The sequence below is a fragment of the Ptychodera flava genome, chromosome 6 (genome assembly GCF_041260155.1).
Source record: "Ptychodera flava strain L36383 chromosome 6, AS_Pfla_20210202, whole genome shotgun sequence".
NCBI classification, from domain to species: Eukaryota; Metazoa; Hemichordata; class Enteropneusta; family Ptychoderidae; genus Ptychodera; species Ptychodera flava.
The window spans coordinates 31023539-31050573 of NC_091933.1; the positions used below are offsets into that span (position 1 = coordinate 31023539).

The 27035-nt window shown below is 37.5% G+C and overlaps 1 protein-coding gene across 3 annotated transcripts; it reads right to left on the reverse strand.

Annotated features, from left to right (window-relative positions):
- Nucleotides 1-4100: 4100 nt before the first annotated feature.
- Nucleotides 4101-26534, reverse strand: LOC139135470 (delta-like protein C). 3 transcript variants are annotated; one of them, XR_011553000.1, is made up of 13 exons: nucleotides 26424-26534; nucleotides 24055-24133; nucleotides 23264-23350; nucleotides 19413-19615; nucleotides 18748-18955; nucleotides 15622-15775; nucleotides 14781-14966; nucleotides 12835-12972; nucleotides 11475-11604; nucleotides 10810-10911; nucleotides 9690-9782; nucleotides 7595-9314; nucleotides 4101-6192 (listed from the first exon to the last, which is right to left on the reverse strand). XR_011553000.1 is itself a non-coding variant. In XM_070702861.1 (12 exons), exons 8-12 carry the CDS (start codon nucleotides 12835-12837, stop codon nucleotides 8866-8868), a joined length of 777 nt encoding a protein of 258 aa, XP_070558962.1. In that variant the 5' UTR covers nucleotides 12838-12972; nucleotides 14781-14966; nucleotides 15622-15775; nucleotides 18748-18955; nucleotides 19413-19615; nucleotides 23264-23350; nucleotides 24055-24133; nucleotides 26424-26534; the 3' UTR covers nucleotides 4101-8865. The 3 variants fall into 3 exon arrangements, 1 of the variants encoding a protein (XP_070558962.1); XR_011553001.1 differs by having other exon boundaries at nucleotides 19413-22331; XM_070702861.1 differs by having other exon boundaries at nucleotides 4101-9314.
- Between the last annotated feature and the right edge of the window lie 501 nt (nucleotides 26535-27035).

A 27035-nucleotide genomic window follows, 5' to 3' on the forward strand; every position in this document is an offset into this window, starting at 1 on the left:
GTTACTTCTAATAAGCCTTCTATCGCGGAGAAACACACCTGCTCAAGAAAATAAAAATTGCGTGAATCGTCATTTGCCTGGTGTCAAATTTAGGATTTTATAGGATCGTGAGAGTAATCTGGTATTAACAAAAGAGGCGATTCGCTATATAGATGGATTGATAATCTGCAAACAGTTACTGACACAATTCGAAAAAGTATTCCGCCCTTATGCCAGTTATAGCCCTAAGGGCCTATCTACTTTGGGGTTTTTACAGTTTACTGGATTAAACATGAAAGGCAATCTAACATAATATTGTAAGGTTCCATATAGTGCAGTCATCGACAAATGTAAAGCGTTGGAGCAATATTTTGAATTTCACCCTCTTCTTTTATCATAGTTTTACCGTGACGACTCGGCGAAACATAGATGGGCGAAACCAAAAATAGATTTGCGGGTGTTCTCTCTGCGAAGGGTTATTTTCGATCTCACTCTATTATTTTTACACATTGTGCTTTTGTTTCAAAGAAAGTATTTGATATCGAACGCAAAAAAGTAAAACGCTCCTTTTTACGCAATTACGTAGAAAACGTACGTTTTCCGCAAGCACACTGTGCTGTCATCGCGGTGTACAGAGTTTAAAAAATTAAATTCGAAACAGTAGGAGTTTAGATATGGCAAAAGTTCAACATGTCTTCCTCTCTATAAGGAAAACGCGTTACTGAAGGTGTGAAGACAAACGTGGAAATGGGTTGAACTTGACTTACGAATTCTCGCCATACCATTATGATAATATTTTACATGAATAGCTTATGTTCGCATACGAATTAAATTAGTTACAAACCTGTAAACAGTCCGACCATAGCCCTTTTAGATAAAAATGTGAGTTTGACTTTAATGAAAAATAATGATCACAGATATGTACTTCCGTTTAATCCATGAAGCCTGAACATTGTACATTATTTTGACCTTTATGTTTAACGAATCATCGTACACAAGTTTTAAAAAAATGTCATACCCAAGTGGCAAAATGGCTGACGCAGCTAGTCTAGATTGACTTGTCTCCCTTTTTACAAACAGGGGATTTGATGGCAAACGCAACGAGTAAGTGGTATCCACAGTCTTGTCGTCGCACTTTGTCAGTTGCATTGTACCATACCGTGATATATAACCATAGGGGATTCAATCTCCGATGATGACGATGACGATGATTAAATATTTAAAAATGAAGATAAATAAACATATATTGGACTCAGTAATTTGTTGTTATTGTTGTTGTTATTGTTGTTGTCGTTGTTGATACTATTTGCAGAAAAGAACAAAGTAGGCCTATGCGCTGCAAATTTCAACACAGCCTAACTATACATGTGCGTCGCAAATTCAATACAGCCTAACTATACATGTGCGTTGTTGCCTAACTATACATGTGCGTTGCAATTCAATACAGCCTAAGGGGCAACGTCAAAAGTTCAATGTAGGATAAAAAACTTAATTCCCTTAGTTTCCCCCAAACCCCCCCACCCCCCTAGAAACCTAATTGACTTATATTGAACTGTTGCCAGGCTCTTTCTATATAAAGCAAAGCTAAGGATCAGTCAATTTAGAGGTGAAATAAAGTAATGCATCGCTAAAGCCCCACTAGCTGTACTCTTGAATTTGTTGACCTCAAATTATCTACCTATTCTCTCCTCTCTGAAATCTATCCTGTGAAGAGATGTGAGCTTTTACTGCATTAGGAAACCATTCCTTTCAGAAACATTTGACATGTTAATTAAAATTTTAACAGTCATTTTGATTTCCTGACATTTTAAAAAATTGGTAATATTACAAAGGAATCAGAACACACCGTGTCACGGCTGAAAACATTCAACCTTATGCATTACATTGGACTACTCTGTGCAGTTTAAATGAAGATTTCAGTGCAGGTATGCATAGTATCAAGGGTTTTAGCTTTTCTGCATGGGGCTGTGATTTAATGTTTGGGCAAACATTTAATCGCAGTGTAATCTTTATCTGGTTCAAAATTGCATATATAGCCCCGGCAGGTAGTTAATAATAAGTGTGTACACAGACCTAAATGACTACATTGTCACCAACTTATTTTAGTTTGAAAGTAAAATCATAAAAATAATGCTACAAGATACAGTTAGTGGGGCTTAAGATTGGGAACACACTTTGAGTTTCATCCAATGTACATGTAAGTAACATACTAGCAACAAACTTGAAGTTTATCAATGAATGAACAACAACAACAACAATAAAGTCCAGGTTTCTCCTTCCAGAGGCATAAAAACTATCTCAACTGTCCTGGTGGTTGTAACAACTCGGTTCACACTGCTCCATTCAGGCGGACTACACGTGCACCAGAAATTCAGAGTGCAACCATAGACAGTAGAGAAACTACCGTCTATGGTGCAACAGAAGCCAACAGCCTGCATGTTTACACGAACTAGGCCAGGTGCAGCTCTGCACCGTGTTAAAACAACTCCCTCCGCTGGCTTCAACACGAAAGTGTGCATTTCTGCTCTATTTTTTCAAAAATATTCATTCCCCTGGCAATTTTTACCCTAAATCGATTTGTAGGATAGAAACTTTTTTTAGGTCAAAACCCCCCCCCCCCACCCCAAACTAAAAGAATTAAGTTTTTTATCCTTCATTGAACTTTTGACGTTGCCCCTAACATTAGGCTGTATCGAATTTGCAACGCACATGTATAGTTAGGCAGCAAACGCACATGTATAGTTAGGCTGTATTGAATTTGCAACGCACATGTATAGTTAGGCTGTATTGAATTGCGACGCACATGTATAGTTAGGCTGTGTTGAAATTTGCAGCGCATACTTTGTTCTTTTCTGCAAATAGTATCAACAACGACAACAACTATAACAACAACAATAACAACAAATTTACTGAGTCCAAATATATGTTTATTTATCTTCATTTTAAATATTTAATCATCGTCATCGTCATCATCGGAGATTGAATCCCCCTATGATATAACCTTACATTTGCAATGTTATTGGAGCGGTAATGTTACTAATTGCGTCTCCAAATCAGTGTCTCATATTTCAACGAAATAGGAGACAAAGTTGCAGCCCCGTTCAACACAGGGTGCAGCCAACGAAACTGTTCGTGCACATTTTTTTTCAGCGGGCGGGAGAAAAAGTCAATTTTCACCGTGGGGGAGGATAGAAACTTCAGTTTTTGCAGTGGCAGTGGGAGGGGAGTAAAATCTGGCTGTGCGTAACGGAAATAGTTCAAGGGAGGCGAACGTTGTGATTGATAGAACTTTAAGGTGTCAGTGGTGGGGACTCAGGGTAGTGGGTTGGGGAGTGGGGGCGGGCAGACCATGGATACTGCAGGACCATGGGCAAATATAGGCTAATTCTGCGGGTGGGCATATTTTTCGCTTATGATAGTATAACGAAAGTTTCGAACAGCTTTACTCCAAATTATAAGGTCAAGATAACGTGTAAATTAGTAACATCAGTTAAGAAACATGTTTGTGATGATTTTGAAAATTGACCGAATTTCAGGTTGATTGCACCTGCCAACGTGTAATGGGAAAGAAAAAGATGGCAAGTGAGGGCGCTTATCTAAAATTTGACCTTTTGAATGTTCAGCATGTGATAAATGGAAGAGATCCTGTTGTCGCTAAATCAATGTGTTGACTGAGAGTCAGGGATAGCAAACCTCGAACAATGCTGTTCACACAAAGGAAGGCTGGAGACGCTTCTTTAAGTCATCGGTGGAAGGGGAAAATTCTACTTTTTTCCATGACGGGAAAGCTGTAAAAAGCGCGATGGGGTAGGCAGCGAGTTCATTGTTGACCGGATTTGCCAACGTTGCAACGGTGAGGGCGAACTATATGGCAGGCAGAAGGCAGTCGGCTTTTGTGGTGAGAAAAGGACGAGCAAGGGGGGGTTTCCATTGTCAGGAGTGGGGAAACTGAGAAGACTGGGGAACAAATTACTATCTTAATTTCTAATTTTTGAGTGAAATCAACTCCATACACGTATTGCCTGCTTGACTGCCCCTGATACAGTACAAGGCTTTAACATCAATTCCAGTCATACAGCACCATTGGCATTGTTCTAAATGAAGCATTAACTTCCTTGAAATTTTGTAAAAAATGTCATTTTATTATACATTGAGATATTAAAACATTTAATTAAATACTACGCTAAGATGATTTGATTTCATTTTTATCACAGTTCCTCCATGGAAGGATGGTAATTTTATACAAAAAAAATACTAAAAACTAGTGATCTGTAATCATTAAAAAACCCCAGCTGTCAAAAAATCAAAGTTGTTCTCATTGTAGACCCTGTGACAGTATATTAGGTAGTTGAGAAGAAATCTCAAAAAGACCACTTCTTCAGTTTTGGCAAAAGTTTCATGTGTTATTTTCATGCGCTTGATAAAAATTGTTGAGTTTAGTTGGATTCACATGGTTTTGCATGATACATCACATAAATGATAAGAAAATTCACCACAGTACCAAAATTACACGACCAGCTGAACAAACTTACGAAATCTTAGCATGATTTTCTTTTGATACTGATATATTAGATTTTGCAGACTAATAACAACAGCCTCTGTAATATATGTCTGGGGTAACGCATGTGGAAAAAAACTCTACCACATATAAAAATGGGAAAACCTGTATTAAAATGTTGGCAGCATGCTTCTAGGATAGTTATGTCGTTATTAATGCTACTTACAAGCTCTATATACGTTCTATAACCTGAGTAATACCAGCTGATTAGGGATTGACTATGTGACTCAAGGGGTTGTCAAAAATGTAAACACAAAATTCACATCATAGTTGATAAAAGGTTTTGAAAACCTTGTTGAAATTGCAAACAAGTTCAAACAACAATGAAAGAAATGGTGTAATTCTGGGATAGAATCATTGTTTGCCACTTCCAAAACAAAACTTAACAAAACAGAACAAAACAGAACAAAACAACTCTGTAAATCTTGAAAGGCAAAAAAAAAATTTTGATCATCCCTTACCTATGCCAAATAGTCTATCCCTTCTAGGACTAATGGAAAATTATGCACATTTTAAAAATAATCACAGAAAGTATCTTATGAAAGACTTAATAGTGTCAGATTTACAATCGTCATTCTCAATTCCAGCAAACTACACATCACTTTCACGACCACTGTCAAATCACTACGTCAGTAGAGGAAGCTTGTCCCAAAAATTTTGGGCAAGCCAAAATCTGATAAAAGAAAATCCTCACAGGACTGTGAGATGTTATTTATTATATGCATTGCTATGTAGTCATGCATTCATTTAGTGTTAATAACGATTGTTTTTAAAAGAAGATTTTAGAGTGAACCTTGGAAATTTGCCGGTACAACCTTCTTCACCAGACACAATGATCCAACAATATCAATACACACACACACACACACACACACACACATATATACAAAAACGCATGCATATACATACGTTACACACTCACTGACATGTAGAGACAGTAAATTGACATTACATATTAAAGAGTTTTCCCATTTTCCTGAAAATATCAAATGCTTTAGATAAAGTGTTCACCGACCAGTTTTCTGATATTTTTCTTCTTCTCTCCTATTACAATTTCTAGGCAAATCTAATTGCAATTAAATTCAAGTATTGGTACCTGAGAAGAAAGGAATGTGCTGCAAAGTGTAGCCATGAATGATAGATCCAGTGCATGGTAACTTCACCCTTTCACCACCATGGTTTGGCCCAAACCTATTGTGCTTGTGGATCAGTTCACAAGGAGTCAGGGGTGAACTGGTTGATACACAATTAAACAGTTGAGGGTGAGCCGTTATTGACTGTGAAAACGTGCAAAGAGAAACCTGTATAGTATGTACGGTAAGTCTTGGGAAAGGCACATGTCCTTATTACTGCACTGTCCATAGTTGGCAGCTAAATATCTATTCAACCATTGGCTTATTACTAGTAACAAATCGATCCCTTAAACAAGAGTTTCCTGATTATGAGGGTGCTGGAAGTACAGATTTTTGTACGGTGTGACTCACAAAGTATTTGCCACAGACTAAATACAGAACCTAACTCACCATTTCTTATGAGCAGTTAGCAGAAAGTGCATAAACTTATTCAAGCTAAAACATACAAATTATGTGAACACACATGTTGTGCCCTGAGTAATTCATGATATGTTAGGGATTAGTAATGTTAAACAAGGCGACCTAGCGGCCGATAAAGCTCCGCTGTGTTTATGTAGAGAATAACTATTTTTGACACATGTTGATGAAGAAGGTGGCAATCTTTGCTAGCTCAATGCAGTGGCCAAAAAAAAGTGGCTAAAATAGCTGCAAAAATACACAATTGAAGATTTCATCATACTTTGAATATATCATATCGGATCATCCCTAAGAACATGTCAACCAAAGCTATCTGATGCGTAGTTTTTGAGAATAAGATTTTCTTACCAAAATGGCAACAATTGCCCCCAAAAATAAAAATTGCAGATTTCATCGTAATCTCAAAAGATCAAATTCAGTTCATCTATAGAAACCTGTCTACCAAATTTCAAAGCTGTTAAATCAGTACTTTTTGAGAAACACATTTTTTGACTAAAATGGAAAAAATTGCCCCAAAAATTCAAAATTGCAGATTTCATCATAATTTCAATAAATATCATTTAGTTCATCTATAGAAACCTGTATACCAAATTTCAAAGCTATCAGATGAGTAATTTTGGAAGAACACATTTTTTGACCAAAAATGGCAACAATTGCCCCCAAAATACAAAATTACAGATTTCATCGGAAATTCAATATATATTACTTAGCTCATCTGTAGAAACCTGTATACAAATTTCAAAGCTATCAGACCAGTACTGTGAGAGTAACACATTTTTTGACCAAAAACAGAAACAATTGCCACAAAATTACAAAATTGCAGATTTCATCATAATTTCAATAAATATCATTAAGGTGATCTGTAAAAACCTGTATACCAAATTGCAAAGCTATCAGATGAGTAGTTTTGGAAATACACATTTTTTGACCAAAAATGGCAAAAATTGCCCCAAAAATACAAAATTGCAGATTTCATCAGAAATTCAATATATATTACCTAGTTAATCTATAGAAACCTGTATACCAATTTCAAAACTATCAAACCAGTACTTTTTGAGAAATACATTTTTTTACCTTAAAATGGCAAAAATTTCCTTAAAAATGCAAATTTGCATATTCTGCACAATTTGAACAAATCTGGAATAGATCATCCCTAGGGACATATGTACCAAATATCAAAGCTATCAGATGAGTAATTTTGAAGAAGAAGATTTTTAAAGATTTTTTATCAAAAATAACAAAAATTGCCTTAAAAATACAAATACGCAAATTTCACCACAATTTGAACAAATCTGACTGAAGTCACCCTAAAGTAAACTGCATATCAAATTTCAAAGCAATCGGACAAGTGGTTTCAGAGAAGAAGATTTTTTTACCAAAAACACCAACAAATGCCCCAAAAATACTTGCGGTTCAGAGGAGAAGGCAATTGTTGACAGACGACGGACGACGACGGAAAATCAACCTATTTGATAAGCTCCACGTCGCTGACAGCGGAGTTAAAAACCAGTAGCTGTAACTTTTGATCAATTTTTCATTTTTTCACTATTTTTATTGTGTATGTCAAGTTCTTGTTCTACTCCCAAACGCATGTTGAGACACATGCACATGGCGTTAGCTCATAAACTCAGCCTGTGCATGTGTAGACTGCATTGCTATTGTTGACAAGTGAATTCTGGTCCGGACTAGAATTCAAATGTCAACAATAACAGTGCATTTTACACGTACCGGTGTGCACGCTGTGTTGACAAGCTGAATATTTGGTATTCAATCGTGTTTCAGGGAGTAGAACAAGAACTTGCTGTTGACCTACAAAACAAACATTGTGAAAAGATCACTAAAATTTACAACTTCTGTTCCTTTACATGCTAAATACAAGCACTTACATAATTGAGATCAGATGCCAGTGACCAGCAAATACCAGATAACCGTGCATCAATATATACATAAAAGAATATATTTACATCCTTATGAACATCTGACCACCAGCAGCTAGCGGCTAAGTGAAAATCTCTTGTGCTAAATTGCAGAACAAAGTCCCTGTTACTAAACCTTTCCTCTCTTCTTTGCATAAAACCAATATCAAGCAGCTTATGCAGAAATGCATGGAAGTTGAGTAAAGATATTATATTTTTTTACTTCTGTTTCATTCTTAATACAAATACTCTTTTGCATCAACTACTTTTCTTCACTTAGAGAAACATCTTTGTAAGTTTCTCTGCAAAAAATTGGCAAAACAGATCATTCTGATATCCCCTAGCCCATAGGCTGGTGGCCAAAAAACATCACATGTGTTAGGTATCACTTTAAAATTCAAGACACTGTAGAAGCAAAAAGTAGATAGTCTAGTCAGGTAAGAAACTACTGTTCGGTGACAATACTACGATTAGCTTTGTCTCTGACAAGACAGGGCAGTAATTCCAATAGTTACTGTTGTGAATTGCATATGGTACTAATCTTTGAGTTCCGCTGATGGATAAAGAAAGCCATCTTGACTGATCAGGTCCAACTGGATTCCCACTAGGTCCATACTCATCACGGTACAAATTAATGCTTGGACGTTACAGCTTCCTTTTATGATGTAAAAACAACACCTGGGATGTGATGAACTGTATTGCAGCAAGTTATCCGTCAAGCATTCTTCAGTCTCACCACACACTGACTGTTTTAAAGTTTTGGGGAAAAATGTTAAAAGCGAAATAAAATAAGATTACTGCAGGCAGAGAAAGCACTGATGATGCTGCAGTTTCATTTCTGTTTGCCGGGCTGTCAAGGACATCACACAGTTTGATTTCCGTCTCCAGAGGGAGCACTTTGTTCGGTTTGATCTCTTTGGAGATCTGTGTTTGAGTTGCCCCTGTAAACGGCATTTGCCAGCGGACTCACTACAGTTTCATATGTTGGTGGTGGGGTCAACTGGTCATCGCAAGGGTCATGACCTTCTAGGAATGCACCATCGGGGCTATCACTGGCTGCAGGCACAGCATCAGCATACGATGGAGGGCTGTCGGTGAACGGTGGCAGGTTGGTTTCGTTGTTCAAATATGTAACTTGCGCCGCAGTGACAATGATGGTGGATGTATTATTGGCAGCTGCTTGCTGGCCACAGCGAGATCTTTTCAAACATACGATACAACCAGTGAATACGACAAAGATAACGACCAGCGGAATCAGTATGGTAATAAGTCCAGAGTCTGGTGATGAGTCATCACCATACTCATATTTATCTGTACAGAAGAAAATACGAAAAATTTTATGCAGAGAGATGAAAAACTAAACTGTTATAATTGCTAATTTCATGAGAGTCTGTGACTGTTATAAAATGTTACTAGCTTGAACTTCAAATCCCTGAGCAAATCTGACGCAAATTTTTCAAAGATGAATGTTTATCTTTAAGGACATATATAACTGACAGATTTGTACACCATTTATTTGACCATGAAAGCAGATGATGTGCTAACACATTAAAGAAAATTGTCCTAGTAGTTTCAGAAATCAGCAAAATGTGTGCATTTGGTTTCACACAGTTTCGTTCACACAGTCCAAAGCTTTGATCTACAATAGTAACGAACATATCAAGATTTCATGGCATGCAAACTTACATTCACATCTGTCACCATAATATTCCGATGTGCAGTAACACGTATTGCTGTATCTGCTGCAAGTTGCTCCATGTTGGCAGTCTGGATCACATTCTGCAACAAAACAGACCAGTTTTGGCTATTTAGAAAAATGAAAACCATTTCAATAGTTGCTACAACCTGTTCAATCCAAATAGTACAAAGGCACTGATGAGAAAAGCAGTGAAATGGATGTTAGTCTATTCGTACAATATCCATACATGTATGCTAAAAGTCACTTTTTAATTCAGGGACTTTAAGGAGCAAGTTTCAAGGACGTTTTGAGGTCAAAAATACTATTTTACATGCATCATTTCATTAATGTATATCATTTTCATTTGTCATTTTCCTTATATCAGAGATCAGAAAAGATGATTTGGTGATTTTTGAAAATAGTGGGAGACCTTATCAACTTTCCAGGAATTTCCAAGACTCAATATCACGGAGGTTATAACCCTTTCACCCCCAGTTCCCTGTGTACAGGTCCAACTTTACCATAGAAAACAATGGCTTTGGGACAAACCATGATGGTGAGAGGGTTAAACTCAAGGATTTCAAGGGCTTTACAGGAGAGTACAGACCTTGTTTCTATTTGCACAGTGTCAGAAAAATCTGAATGTGATCATGCTTCGAGTAATACCTGGGGCTCATGTCCTCATCATATCAACTAACCAAAAATACAGCAATCATGGGTGACCTGAAGATCAACTATGAATGATTTCTGAGCAGCTGTTTCAGAGAATAAATGCAAAGTTGACAGCAGAACGACAGATGCCAGACGCCAATGGAGATCAATCATATCTAGATAGCTCCATGTCACCATGCACTAATGGAGCTAAAATGAACAGATTTCTATGAAAACATTATGAAAATATTATTGTCAAAAGTTGCAGATATGGTCCCTCTAAAGTTTCCCAAGAATAGCAAAATTATCAAAAATCGATCCTGACATTTGGTCCTGCAGCTATTTAGTAATCATAGCAAACATTTTCTCTACAGATTTTTGAGAGGGTAGCAACTGATACACAAAGTGGCAGATATTGTGGTGAAACACGACACACCATGTGAGCCTATGGCCCAAAATTTAACGGGGAATTTTTACCGTGTACATGTTCACAGAAGTCCCCATATGCTCCAGATAAAAATCCACATTCACATCTATAGTCAATACATGTTCCATCATGCTGACACTGCCAATCACATCCTGGGAAAGAAAAAATAATTGCACTTAGTCTGAAGCCGCATTGTTTGCTTCCAACATCTTGGTTTTTGAAGCTATGAGACAATTCTATCATTTTTTCAAGTCATTGGCATAAATTGCTTCCGTATCTGGGAATTGGTGACCACAAATATGCAGTTATACGTTTATAAATTAATTGATGGTTTGACAGCAGTGAAATCAACAAAATACAAGCCAAAATATTTTTGAAATTGATGCATTATGTATGTGACCCTGGTATGAGGTCACAATTTGATGGATACTTTGTTAAAACCACACTGAAATATTTTTATACGAATTCTTGAATTAAAATTTCCTGAAATTACCAACATCAAAATTCAAAATTGCTGTTATATTCTCCTTGCAAACTGTCTGATAAAATATTGCATTTTTTATTAAAACAAAAAACACGATAGTGGAAAACTAAGAAAGTTTCATGAAAAATGTTAAGGCCTTTCAGCATCTGTAATATATCCCAGACATGCAACCTCCCTTGAATTGCCATATTTCTCTCCATGATCAAAAACCATGTTATAAATTACATGTACCTTGTATTTCATATTCACATTTGTCTCCACTGTAACCATATTCACAGTAGCAGAACACCTTATACCGGTAACTATCATAACAATCATCTTTCAGATAAACATCCATATGGTGGTCCAGATGAACACTGACCTGTGTAGATAATCAATTTAAAATGTTAAAATCTCTCTCTCTCTCTCTCTCTCCTCTCTCTCTCTCTCTCAGATAATCTCTCTCTCTCTCTCTCTCTCTCTCTCTCTCTCTCTCTCTCTCTCTCTCTATCTATCTATCTATCTAAGGTTGGCACTAGGCTTTGTAGTTTGTTCCTGTATTGCACACAATGGATACATTTTATTCACGTGCAGACCCACTTTCTTTAAGTGCAATAAAACACACTGAACTCCCCCTAGCATAAGTGGAATCACCGCATTTTTATGACATTCGCCACATACCGGACAGTTTGGTATGCATCAGCATGCAATGGTAGATAGTGAAACCATCAATTCATTCAACAACTTTTTTATATTTTCCTGAATTTTCTCAATTTAAAGCTGATGGGAACATGAAAAACAGGGCAAAAACCACAAGAAGTGGGTCAATAAAACAATGTGCAACGGTCACGTCTCCAACCAGTCTAAACTGTCTTGTTTTGATACAATGTACATACTAGTAAATCAAAATGTTTGCTATTTGTCATGCACATGACGTCACTGCAAAGAAGTTCAAACGAAACACCGCCGCTCAGAAATAGACTGCATCAAAAATGAAGGTTCAACTGTAAAAAGACAAATTCATTTTAGAGGGCAAAAGTATGTGTCCCACCCCCCAACCCCCCCCCCCCCACCCGTACCCTTTTTTGTAACACACATCGTCAGGTTCCATGTTCATATGAGCATACCCTTCCATATTTAACATTTCTTAGGCCGGGCAGCAGACGACAGTTAAGAGGTGCTCACGTGCATGTTCCATTCAGCCACCACGCTCATGTACACAGCAGTCATAGCAACTTTCCATCGCCCTTCTCCACCGCATTTGGCATACACACAACAGAATCATGGCAAATACGCACTGATAAGAACTCTGCCATGCCACGTACAGTGGAGAGTGACCAGGGGTGAGAGAAAGAATAATCAATGGGGTGAACCAGCGGAATTGACTGTTTTTTTTTCTTTTGTATTAAATTATGCCTTATTTCCGCTGAGGCTATTATTTTTGTAAATCACGATGTAAGCTCTCCAGCGGCAACCAAAACAAAAACACACATCGTGTTTATGTCAGCTGCATGGTAATTATTTTAAACCTTTACACCTTCATTTAAGAACAACAGAATGCCCGTGATGTACCTGGCACCTCAAAAAAAATGTTGGCGATACATGTACTTACCATTTTTAGAACAATTCAGGGACGAGTGTATTTCATCTGAGTTGTCACCACAGTGATCATATCCATCACAAACAGCTGATATGCCAACACAGACATCTGAACTGGCACATTTGTAGTAGCCTGTAGGACATCGCTGGCCTGGATGGAGTGAAAGTACATCATCATGTTTAAAGTTTCCACAGAATAAAATGCATTGGCAAAATGCAAATAGAGAAATGTCTTCATCTCAGTAAACAAGAAACATGCTCGAGTGTTATACTATCAGTGTTTTTATGGATGGGGGAAAAAACAAGCCGATGGCTAATTTGCATATTATTTGCATAATAATTTGCATATAATTTACATGATACCCACTGGCTCTTTTGTTGCCAATGAGAGAGCTATTTTGACAGTCAACCACACATGCTGTTACAGAATGAATAAACATGTGGAGACAAAACTGGAAAAAATTAAAGCAGGAAATTAAAGAGCTTTCGTTTTTCACTCAGAGTATTGCATTTCTGGGATTAAGTGAAATATCAAGGATCTTCATTTTTTTCAACAATTTTTAAAATATTTTCATAATTGAAAGATAAATTAGTGCAAACGAAAATGAACGATAAAAGTAGGTCACCCGACTACATTCCTTGTTGTAAGCTCTTAACCAACTATGCTTTGCATTTTCCGTTTGAGGTAGAAGGCCCCTCCAGGACAGAATTTAGATACTCAAATACTTGCAGTTCTTTACTGATCTACCACTTGTGGGGCCTTGTTTTAAAGTTCTTGGTGCAGGAAAAAATTTTACTGACTTAGTTTCCGAAAAATCTAAAATTTCATATTTCTCCATAGAGTTCACACAGGGATGTCAGTCATTTGAATTTCAAATATTGATAAATATTGGATAATTTGCCTCTCCAGTACCACAATTTGCATGGTGATCCCCGATTTTTATTCTTGATTTTGAAGAATATTTGAAAGATTCCTTAAAGACAGTTTGAGCAAAAGTTTGTCTTTCAGTTTTGCTGCATGTACTACCTTAAAGAGGACTTTGAAAGACAAAAAATATCTTAATATGCTACACTCATCTTATATGCTGCAAATATCATTCTACGGTCTTTTAAATGAATATAAAAATACAACCAACTGACTACTGGCATAAAATTTTCCTTCAGATGCAGTAAAATTAATGGTAAGCCTTGCAACATGCCACATATTCCTCACAAAATGTAAATTTTGGGGCACTCAAACAATGATGTACATTTGTATGCTTATAATTGTTGGAAGTTTCTCATTACATCGTATATGCCTCATCTCTAAAGTGGTTTGATGACTCATTATAAATTGATGGACAAAATGCAGTGCTACAAAATAACTTTTGACACCAAAAGGTAATACGCACGTCAAAATTGAAAGACTAAACTTTTGCTCAAACTTTCCATAAGGAAATGTTCAATCATTGGCCTTTTGAAATTGAAAATTAAAATTACGGGTCGGCATGCAAATTTAGTTACCAGAGAAACAAATTGCACAAAAGTTAATTACACTTTAAATTCAAAATGGCTGCCATTAACTCTATGGGGAAAATTAAAAGTTTCTATTTACACAAAAGTAAACTGGTGAAAACTTTAAGTACCCTATAAGCTTCAAAAGAGCCAAAAAAGAGGTTAACCAAGAATACATAGTAAAAGTTTTTTGGTCTGAATATCTGTCCTAATACACATTCTACCATACCGGTAGTCTAACACATATTAAAATTTCAATACATGTTAACCAACAGATACGTTGGCCAAGTCCTCCTACATGTATAGGCCATTAAATCGGCCAGTCTGAGGAAGCCTTTAATTAATAATCAATATTAAAATAGAAAATGGCTCCTAGGATACTATGGAATTGTAATATACCTCATGTGTGTCTCAATCTAGTTTAAGTTGGACGTGGAACATATAATATTAATCCCTTAAACTTACGTGATCGAAGAATGGAAACCCAGCTGTCACTGTAGTCATGATACAAACTGTCCATCGTCAATGTAATGTGAAGATAACCTGAAGTGCTGAATACAGTTGTTAAATCTGTCAAGTTTGTTACCTGTCTCAGAAGTGGTGCTTGAGATGTTATACCGTCGCGTATTTCAAGAGAGATGGGATGGGTTACTGAAACAGAATTATTGTAAACATCAAATCAAAACAGCAAAAAGCAATCCTGTTGTTTTATTTTAAACACTCTTTGCAGAAAAGCGAAAATGGAAGAAACCAGGTACATGTATCAATATGACTTTTGAAATGACAGAATTGACTTTCTTAGTGATCGCAAATTCATTTACACGGGAGTATTAGTACATAATGAACACCATGCATGTTCTTCCCAGCTGGCAAGGGTTTGTACTTATCGGCGGTGAGACAGTCAATAATTTGAGAGAGGAAAAAATGATATCATCTACCATGGTAAGGCATGGGTGATCATGAGGCCACATCCCTTACAAGTGGAGTATGTAGTGATACAGGTACTGACCTTGCATTATGGATATGTTGTATCTGTTGTTCAGTCAATAATTATGATTCTTATTCAATTCACTGTTTTCTCTTACATTTATTCATTTATTGATTTATTTCTTTGTGCATGTGTTTGGTTTTTGTTGTTGGTTTATTTGTTTATTTGTTTGTTATTTATTTCTTGTTGGTTTTGTTTGATTTATTTTCGTCATTTCTTTTATTTGATTTTGGTTTGGTTTGTTTGGTTATCCAAGTTTCCCTGGGGCTAATTGTAAGATCGCATTTGTGGGGATCATGAAAACAACCAATCACTTACTGTTGTGATCAGGAACACGAGGAGGGGCAAGTGACAACTGGTGTCCAGGTGCAGCTTTCACAACATCAACGTTGATGGTTGTCTTGTTTTCTCTTATGTGATGTCCATAGTAAAATCCGTGGTAATATGGTCTGGTGTGTGAAGTAGAAATAACCTAAAGAGAAAGTACTACAATGATAATATCACTAAAATAATTACAAGTTGACTGTGGTACAGTTCTCCCTCTTTTGAAAGGGACAAAGTCAGCCATTTTTCATGAATTTGTTTGGTACAAGATACTACTCATATTGTTTGGCATGTTGAAAGATACTGAATGAATGAGTGACCATGCATATATTCGGCCCCAGTTTTAGACAAATGAAACCATGGTGAAAATGAATTAATGGTCATCTCATTTAGCAAAATTTGTATTGCTAAGTTATCCCTTTATACTAAAAATCAGACCTCTAGCTCTATTGGCTCGCTCAAAATTAGATATGCACATAATTAATGAGGTTCAATATGTGGCGTCATAAGGTGTCCCATCATACCATACATGAAGGGTGTAGCACTTGTGGTTACTGAGTTATGGACAAATATGTATATTTGAGGTCAAAGGTCACCAAGGTCATGTGACATTTTGTCAAAAAAATTGTATTGCTAAGTTATCCCTATATACCAAAAATCAGACCTCTAGCTCTATTGGCTCGCTCAAAATTAGATATGTACATAATTAATGAGGTACAATATATGAAGGGTAGTAGCACTTGTGGTTACTGAGTTATGGACAAATCTGTATATTTGAGGTCAAAGGTCATTGAGGTCACATGACATTTTGTCAAAATATCAGAGATATCTGCGTGAACGGATGGACTCACGGATGGACGAACAGACGGACATGACCCAATCTATAAGCCCACTGAACTTCATCCGTGGGGACTAAAAATTGTGTCACTGCATCCTTTTTGCAATATGACTACGATGAGAAACTAAATTTTATTTTTCTGTGGCCTTATACATGGGAGTCTATGGAGATCTGCCTTATACATGGGAGTCTATGGACGTGTAAACTAAAAATATGCAAATTTCACCCAAATTTGGGAAAGGTCACTCCTATGCACTTCCATACCAAGTTTCAAATCAATCGGACTTGTGGTTTCAGAGAAGAAGATTTTTTGACCAAAAATGGGAGAAAATTACAAAAAAATTCATGAAAAATAGCAAGTCCAAGATACTGACCAAGATGTGCACAATCATTTCAGGTCAGCCCAATTAAAGTACTTACGTGCTAATTTTCCATGTTATCTGCTAAGTGGTTATTGAGTTTTTTCAATTTTGACTGTTTTTACATTTTTCACTTAATTTGCATATTTTTGCAATGACAACTTCATTTGAATAAAATCTCATCTACAGCCCATCATCCATGTACGCACCAAATATTAAGATGAAATGTGCAGCGGTTTTGGAGTTTTTGATGTTGATATACAGACATACAGACACACAGACATACAGACATACAGCCAGTTCCCTAGCCTATAAGAATAGCTTCCATTGCCATATATACATATGGCTATGGGAGCTAAAAACACTGGCCATGCTGATGTCATCTTATGAATAATACTGCCATATCAGTAAATACAAACATCATGATTCTGGGTGAAACTCCCCTGTATTAAGCGTTCACCCAACTCATTGCGTCTCCCCACTCAAACATTTCAAATAACAAGCGACCTAGTAGCTGATATAGCTCCACTGTGTTTATGTAGAGAGTAACTATTTTTGACACATGTTGATGAAGAAGGTGGAAATCTTTGATAGCTCAATGCAATGGCCAGAAAAAAGTGGCTAAAATAAGCTGCAAAAATACACAATTTCATCATACTTTGAATATATCACATCGGATCACCCCTAAGAACATGTCAACCAAAGCTATCCGATGAGTAGTTTTTTGAGAATGAAATTTTCTGACCAAAAATGGCAACATTGCCCCAAAAATACAAAATTACAGATTTCATCAGAAATTCAATATATATTACTTAGCTCATCTGTAGAAACCTGTATACCAAATTTCAAAGCTATCAGAACAGTACTTTTTGAGAAACACACTTTTTGACCAAAAATGGCAAAAATTGCCCCAAAATAACAAAATTGCAGATTTCATCATAATTTCAATAAATATCATTAAGTTCATCTGTAGGAACCTGTATACCAAATTTCAAAGCTATCAGATGAGCAGTTTTGGAAATACATATTTTTTGACCAAAAATGGCAAAAATTGCCCCAAAAATACAAAATTGCAGATTTCATCATAATTTCAATAAATATCATTAAGTTCATCTGTAGGAACCTGTATACCAAATTTCAAAGCTATCAGATGAGCAGTTTTGGAAATACACATTTTTTGACCAAAAATGGCAAAAATTGCCCCAAAAATACAAATTGCAGATTTCATCAGAAATTCAATATATATTACTAAGTTCATCTATAGAAACCTGTATACCAAATTTCAAAACTATCAGACCAGTACTTTTTGAAAAAAACATTTTTTGACCAAAAATGGCAAAATTGTCTTAAAAATGCAAATTTGCATATTTCTGCACAATTTGAACAAATCTGAAATAGATCATCCCTAGGGACATATGTACCAAATATCAAAGCTATCTGACTTGTAGTTTTGAAAGAAGATTTTTAAAGATCTTTTTACCAAAAATGACAAAAATTGCCTTAAAAATACAAATATGCAAATTTCACCACGATTTGAACAAATCTGACTGAAGTCACCCTAAGTAAACTGCATATCAAATTTCAAAGCAATCGGACAAGCGGTTTCAGAGAAGATTTTTTTACCAAAAACACCAAAAAATGCCCCAAAAATACAAATATGCAAATATCACCACAATTTGAACAAACTTAAGTGAGGTCACCCCAAGTGAACTGCATATAAAATTTCAAAGCAATTGGACTTGCGGTTTCAGAGCAGAAGGCAATTGTTGACGGACGACGGACGACGACGGACGACGACGGAAAATCAACCTATTTGATAAGCTCCGCGTCGCTGACAGCGGAGCTAAAAAACAGAACACAAATCATCCATCATCCCACCCGCACATTCACAAATCACAGACTTGAACCACATCTAATACTCACCATAGAGGCGGAAAGGGTCGGTGTATGGTAAGTACTCAGTTGCCCAATACGTAGCTCTGAACCCCGGTATTTTCAGTAAATTTTTGCCTGTGACTTCGTATCTCACAATTAATGTTGACGTTGTTCCAGAATCGTGAAAGATATTGAAAAAGTTACCACATTCTTCAGTCTGCAACATATCTACGCCACTGCTATTTCGTTTATAAATCTGTAATCAAAGTAAGAAAATGACCAGATGGAAACTCAAATAGAGACACACATTTGTAATCTAAAAGAAATCATTTTAGATGTAAGCTGAACAGGGCAAAGCAACACAGCAGTCTGTAAACAATTTACATAAGATTCTGGAACAGTTTTTGTTCATCGGGTAGAACAGTAATCTTAAAGGCCTGTGTTGGCACCAGTTTGTCTCAGAAAATTTACTCTCCAGATTACAATTTCAATGGAAAACAAAAGGCTATCATACCTCCATAATCCTCTTACAGACTAGAACAAAGGCGATCCCAGGGATCGCGAACAGTGCCTTTAAGCTCCTATCTGGTATGGAAAAAAGAATGCCCAGGAAGGTTTTTTGATCATCAGTTGGGCGGGGATAATCTTGCAAACATCTGCAAGTCACTTAATCTCACGAGTTTTTGCACACAAGGTCTAAGAAAGCAACTTACGGATATTTTCTCTCTGCAGTCATATCCATAGCTGAACATTTCATGAGTGACAAAGTCGGTGAACCGCAGGGTGACAGTGCCACCGTTGAGATTGTCTATGATGTACGTGCAGTTGTATGGTCCATCGGGAAATGGCCTGGGAAAGTAGGGCGATGTGAAGTCTTTCATCTCATTCTTCGCATGAAGTGTTCTAGTTTGACAAACTTTGACATAAAAAAAAAATTATGTAATTTAAGTAGTGCAGACAGTAGGATATTCAGCTTTATTTTGATACCTGAGCAAAAACTTCCACAAAATGTGATTTTTCCAATCATATTGGGAGTAGCAGAGGTAATACATGTATGGTATGATGCTTTGATTATGAAGCATAGCAAAGTCTAATATCATGTTATCACTGTTATCATTACAGGAAAAGAGCTTTCCTGTTTCAGCTTGTCTTTTTACAACTTTCCCTCATTATATTAAAACAATATAAAGCTTTGTGGTTACACAGATCTATATGTAGTTTGCAAGTCCACAGAGCTAGCCCCCCTCCCACCTTCGAGGTAACAGCTGCCCTTAGCTACTTATGTAATGCTGACATATACATCTTGCTAAGCATTATTAGTATCTTTAGCCATCTTTCTGTTGCACACGGCACTAATAACGTCACTACGCTTTTGTTTCAGGCTCCTTTGTCTAGTTCACTCATTCTCAGCCATGCTATTGGATCCATTCAAAAATAGATGTTAAGTAATGTGTCGTGGCTTCCGCTCTAGTGTGTATGGACCATACTCAGACTTAATGCTGGAATCTACGTTCCTCTCAGCTTTCTTTGGTTTCCTTCGATGCAGCGAATTCACCTGCTCCACACACTCCTTTAACCCAGCATAAAGTTGTGTGTTCATGACCTCAGGGTTTTGGCCGACTTTTAAGGCAGTCCAGATATGCTCTCTCTGTGAACATCAAAAAAAAGATGAAATTGGGAGTGGTTTCCAGCTTTGTCTGTTTGCTACCAATTCAACGCTCCTCCCAGTCTCAACAATCCATCATTTCCTGGTAGTCTGACGTAAAATGTGTGCTTCACCCGAAGAACCTTGGTTAATGCTTCCAGAAAGAGTTCCCCTACACTGCGTCACTTTCATCCTTCTGCTTCGCTCGTTGCTTTCAGGAGTTGGGTTCCAAACCTATTTGTATGCTGGTTATTCATTCCGCATTGGGGCAGCCACCACAGCAGTGCACGCCCACCTTCCTGACCACTTATTCAAACTCTGGGTAGGTGCTAGGTCCAGCGATTGTAATACAGGACTTATATTTGGACACAGAAAGCCTACTTCATCATGCATCCAACGCGTTGACTTCTTCATAGGAACATTTGACATTCTGCATTTCAGTTTGCTGCCTTCTGGAACTTTTCATTTTTAGAGGCACCATGCACCTAACCTCGTACGCCACCATTTTGAATTTTCCATGCTAGGGCCGTACAGGCCCCTGTCATCCCTCCATTTCGCCACATTTCACGCTGGGGCTGTACAGGTGCACCAGCCTGTCACTCCAGACCACCAACTCCAGCCGGGCTAGCTGTGCACTTATGCCGGATGCCACCCAGGCTGGGGCCATCCCGCCATCTACATGTACACTGTTATACGCCACCATTTTGCTACATTCCATACTGGGGCCCTGCAGGGGCACCTAGTGACCTTGGATCATAATTCTACTCTTTGCCACCCATGGAGTTACTGCAGCAAGATCAAATATCAAGTTTGACGTGAATTACACAAGCATCTTTGGTAATTACCGATCAAAGTCTCAACATCATCAGACTGTCCAGAAACTCATAAAATCACTGTGAGCATTCTCTTGGCTTAACATCTTGTGTAACTGCATGTACTTATAAACAAATCATGGGGAGACGTTATCACGGTTAGAAGGTCTTACATGACCTTGAACTTTTACATGTGTCCAAGTACCTTATGACATACATTGAAAAGTACAAAATTTCTGAACAGATAGATATTAACGATTGGCCCATTTTACATGTGTCCCTGCTCTTCAGGATATCAACCCTCTTTCCCATATATTGTCTGGTATATCTGCCCACAAATCTTATTGGATACTGGGGGATCTGACGGGTTATCCTCCGGTCTGGCAGTGAAAAAGTTACACCAGCTAGTTTTTCACATCTGATCAGCATTCATGAGCTGAGGAATATTAATGGTACTGTGCTATATATATCATCAGACATATTTGAAACCATAACATTTACCAAGTATGTCTGAGTTGTGCTCTGACTGTGGGCTGCATGCTTGAACACTGATGCTTTAAACAGACAAATTGTCTGAAACGCTGTTGCAGTGGTGAAAACAGTGCTTCCGCTGACAGCTTACCAAAATCCCAAATGCGAGAAAAAGTAGCATTTGGTGAGAAGATTGTTGCATCAAACAGCCAAACTTGCAAATCAAAAACTGCACCATGATGTCATATGTATATAACTTAGTCTGTCCGCATGCTATACTGCATCAATTTGACACGCAATGTGGATGTGTTTTATTAGCTCTGTGCATCTGTGATCCTATACGAGGGAGCTTTTATTTGTATCACCTACAGGAATGAATAAATTTGTAACGAAATAGCTCACATACACAACATGTGCCTCATGCATAAATGTACCATACGACTAGTTGAATAAATGGTGCAAAGTTTTTGCACTGGACAACGTGCAATGTTTCGACAGATTACTTTTATAGTCAAGTAACTTAGTGCAGCTATAGTCTCCTTGTCTGTGGTGCAGTAGCAGCCATGATGTCGTCAACAGTGAAGGACTGTAGTGACGGTGAAACTACATGTAAGTCAAAATGGCAAACTTCCCTTTTTGACTTTGGCTACTCCACCAAATTGGGGAGAAACCTCCCCAAACGCAGGTTCCAAGCACCAGTAAAGCTAAGAAATGGGAAAAAATTATGATCAGTGTAGGAAACTCGACCAAGAAAGGAAAGTGGCGGCATATACATGGCTATTTTAGAACATAGTCAGAGTGTGTTCCTAGATGACTAAAATCTTTGTGATGCATTAATAATTGCTGCCAACAAGAAAAATATCTTTCCTGACAGTAAGGGTTAGAAACTTGTGTGAATTGGCCTCCTTAAAATTAACGAGAATTTTCAGTGTATTGTGACAAGACGTCGTCAACAGAATCAACAGAGAAGGCACTCGTCTGATTGAATAGGTATACTTCTGCATTCATATTGTGCTAATTCACAACCCTATTTGCGATATTTTGGACTATGAGCATGTAACTGGATCATCAATGACAAAAAGTTGTTTCTCCATATCAAAAGGGTGTATATTTGATTTGTTTTGGTTCTGTTTACACAAGAGACATGAACATTTAGATTTATGATCCATGATTCCTGTGGCATGATTCAAGCCGGCTGTGAATACGCACAGGGGCAGTGGTAATGACCTCTGACCTCAGCGCGATCGATACACCATCTCATCACTGCTCATGTACATTCATGGCTAGATTCTAGAGTAAACCAAATATATGCATATGAAGTAAAAAATCAACTCTATTCAACTGCAAAAATTGAAAATCTAAAATGCCAAGATTTCCCATGTCTTAGAGTATTTTGATTTTGAACGTCTACGAGATTCATTTGGAAAAATACACTGAACAAGGTTTCTGCATTTAAATCACCCACAAGTCCTGATCTACTCAGTTACAGTATCGGTTTAGCTTATTGAATATCTGCTTCTAGCCAAATTTGCTAGAAGATTTTGGAACCCAGGGAGAAAGGCACACATTTCATGGTTTGTATAAGAAACAATTTTTCACAGCAGCATTTATAGTCAGAGATGGTCATTCAACTTACCGTAACTCTTCACTTGTTCCATGGTTGCCATGACAACCATTAACAGAAAGAATGTCTTCATTGTTGAAATTCACTGAGCAGAGCAACCTAAGAGAAAAAACAACATGGAAATTTCACCACAATTTGAACAAACCTGACCAAGGTCACCCCTAGGAACATGCACACAAAGTTTCAAAGCAATTAGAAAAGGTGTTTTAGCTAAAATGGAAAAAAATTACCCCAAAAATACAAGCAAGCAAATTAAACCAGAATTTGAAAACACCTAAATGGAACTAAGATTACCTAAAGAAACCTGCATGCTAAGTTTAAACCAAATCAGGTCTCTTGTTACAAAGCTTAAGCTATTTGCATGATTTTTTTCCTTGTTTTACCTAATATTTGCATATTTTTGACACTGAACTCAAATGTTAATTTACTTGCAAAGAATTATGTAAACAACAACAGGAACAACAAGCATTATATTACTAAGTTTACTGTGACCTAACCTTCAAGCACTCATGGTGCTCAAGGGGCATAAAGGAAGTGTGTCATCATATTATTGTAAACTGCTTTTCTGGCCAGAATGAGAACATCTGGCATCTTGTTGTAAGAAGACCACAAATGGTATGTCTGTGAGAGTGAGTGAGTGAATGAGAGAGAGAGAGAGAGAGAGAGAGGGGGGGAGATGATAGGTCTATCATCCATCTTTCTCTCTCTCTCTCTCTCTCTCTCTCTCTCTCTCTCTCTCTCTCTCTGGAACAACCTATTCATTGATCAGATCATAGGATATTGTTCCTGATAGACTTGCATACCTTCAAACTTTATGTTCTCTGCAGTTTCTTGCTTACAACATCATTCCTGAACTTACAGGGAAGGGGCTGAATGCTGCATCTACAGAGATGAATGTATACACAAACAGAAAAACGATGAAGGAGATACATATCATGCAGTGAACAACGCTGCATTCTATACTGACCTGGCGCTTTGATAGGATCAAAGTTTCCCTTCAATTGCAATGCGGAATTTAAGAGTGATATTACAGAGGTAGAAGTAAAAACTCATTGAGACGATTGGCTATCTTTGGAATTAGAATCCACTGTGCTGGTCATGCATCATACATGTATGAACACTAATGGGCTATAAGACAGAGTGGCTCAATTTTTATGCAATGGAAAAAACTGTATGATTTACAATTAGACAGTGAAAACATTATCGCCGGATTAACTTTGACAAAGTCAACAAGACTACAACAACAAAATGTTGGCTTCTTGTGTGTTGTGCAATCAAGTAAAGTGCATCATGCTTGTCTCTTTTATGATCACGAAACACCGCATTTTAGTACTTTTCCTTTGGGGCACGTCCATTTTATGAGTGCAATACGTGTTTATTGTTTAACCCGTTGAAATGCGTAGGCATGGTCCTAATCAGTGAGCAGTGAATTGTACTTCAATATAGAATCTAAACTAACCAACTTAATTTTGAAAATAAAATCATGAAAATGATGCATAAAATTCGCAGCTATTATTAAATTTAATTGGCCATTCCAGGGAGCGAAAAAACTAAAAGCTTAATTTCTGTCGATGTAATAAAAGATTTAGACATTAGTTAGCATTCATTAATGATATACAGTACAATGCACACCTAATGAACATGTCATTTTATGTGGTATTTCTACCGCTACACACACACCCACTACAGCTGCACCGATATTTGCCAGTACAGTAAAGATTTCACTATCCTTAAAATTGATTTTAAGACTTGATGGGATTTTCATTCATCACAGCAGAGTCATGGAGAAACATGAGCATACTCTCACTGAATTCACTCTTTAAAGAAGGTAGAAAATTACAAAATGAGTCAAATTTCCAAACGGACAATGTAATCCTTCATTATATTTTTCATATCAGTCCACTTCTGAAATCATAATAACTGAGAGAGAATAAAGTCTTGTGAAGTGACAGCTGTTCATTGTGCTCAATTCAGCTGCTTGAAAGCTATATAACAGTCTACAATGTTTAATGAGACACGGATTAAAATAAGGAATCTAGTGAGTTTCCTAACCGAAGGGGTAGAGCACTACCTAGTGACTGGAGGGACTGTGGTGGGTGGAGTGACCACGAAAGAACTGATACAATGAGGTATTTGTTCAAAGGTGACTTGTAATGTTCACTGTATACAACTATCTGCTTATCTTTTGCTACGCACATTAGTGAGTCTGGGGAGAACACGTACTGTAAATGGTCACATCGTGTTGCTTGTTGATGTTCAGTCAAGTGCTTGGCCAATACGATTTGTCTTCAAAAGCCCAGTCATGGCGGATCACGACAAATATTTTCTCAGAAAATTTCTGGTCGCGTGGGCAGTACTCGGCGAACATTTTCTGCCTGGGCGCAATATGAAGGGCACGCACAAATTGGATCGTGAGCAGAGGTTCAGTAGTCTCGGCATTGAGGTAATAGCGAGATTTAAAATGGGTAAGGAACGACATCGAGAATGCAAGTATTTTCCTGCTTTTCACACCTGGGTATAATGGCCCGAAAGTGTGCCACGCATAAACTTAAGCGAAGAGGTTTGCCGTGAATTGTGGCGTAACCCGGAAGTGAAAGTGTTCAAGTTCGCTATAGATTTACATACTTTACATGTATAACACAGGGTATCGGGATATGCTTACGTTTACCATATACATGCCCCAGAAAATCAATGATTTATACATCTTGAATTATTTCTCCAGACCCAAAAAAGAGTAGTTCAGAAGTGAAGTAATGTACACGCCTCTAGGCTTTACGACACAACACACGGCCATCATCGCCATACAAGTGCTTGGAGTTGCCAATGTCATACGCTGAAGGTATCCTACTACACTGTACACTCTACACGCCTGTACACTAAACTGCCACCGTTTCGTAATGTTCAATGTGTTTGCTACCGTATTCTACGGGCTGGAATATTTCCACCTCTAACGCACTGCGAAAGGTGGTGAGATACCGACAGCAATTTGGCGATATTATTGGGGCGAAACAAGAGTGCGTATGAACAGTTCGATGTACATGTATCGACTGTAACTGTCCTCCACTGAACCCTCACTGAACGAAAGCACACTCTGATTTGAAGCAGTCAAGGAAACGAAGACATCATCGTCCTTCCAGAGACTAACAATTCACAAAAACATAAAGATAAGTACCTTTGCGAAAAACCCGTCATCCACGGTTCAAATTCGAATATCAAGGCTGAGCGCACAAGGACATCATTCAAGCATATCGCATTGACCCGAGCTGAAGTGAAATCAAAGTGTCAGAGGTCATGGGAATGATTACCCATGGTTCCATCGATCGAAGACAGTGCAGTAGCGAAAAGATCAGATCAAGCTTCGAATCCTTTATTGAAATCGCATGCCTTGCGGGATTTTGATTTTAAGTACGTTAAATAAAGAAGGCATCATAAACTGCAATTTCTGTAAACAGACACTACCGACAAAATAAAAATATAGCCTTGAGGAAAAGTAAATAAATGTGTATTGATGTACACAAACATGACAGTAATATGTGAATGAGTTATAAGCTTAGGGATGGACCATTAGACCTTGGGAGGGGGGTGGTCACAATGCAATTGTGAAATTTTTTTTTTACTATTGTAAATTTCTGAATTTTTTTTTTTTTCCAATTGAGATTAGCTGTGCAAATTTTTTTTTCAGAGTAAATTTCAGATTTATAATTTTTTTTTTAGTTGTCGCTGTCTGAAATTAATGAGGGCAAAGATGTGGTGCCAAGCACCACAAGCGGCCACGCAAGCGGTC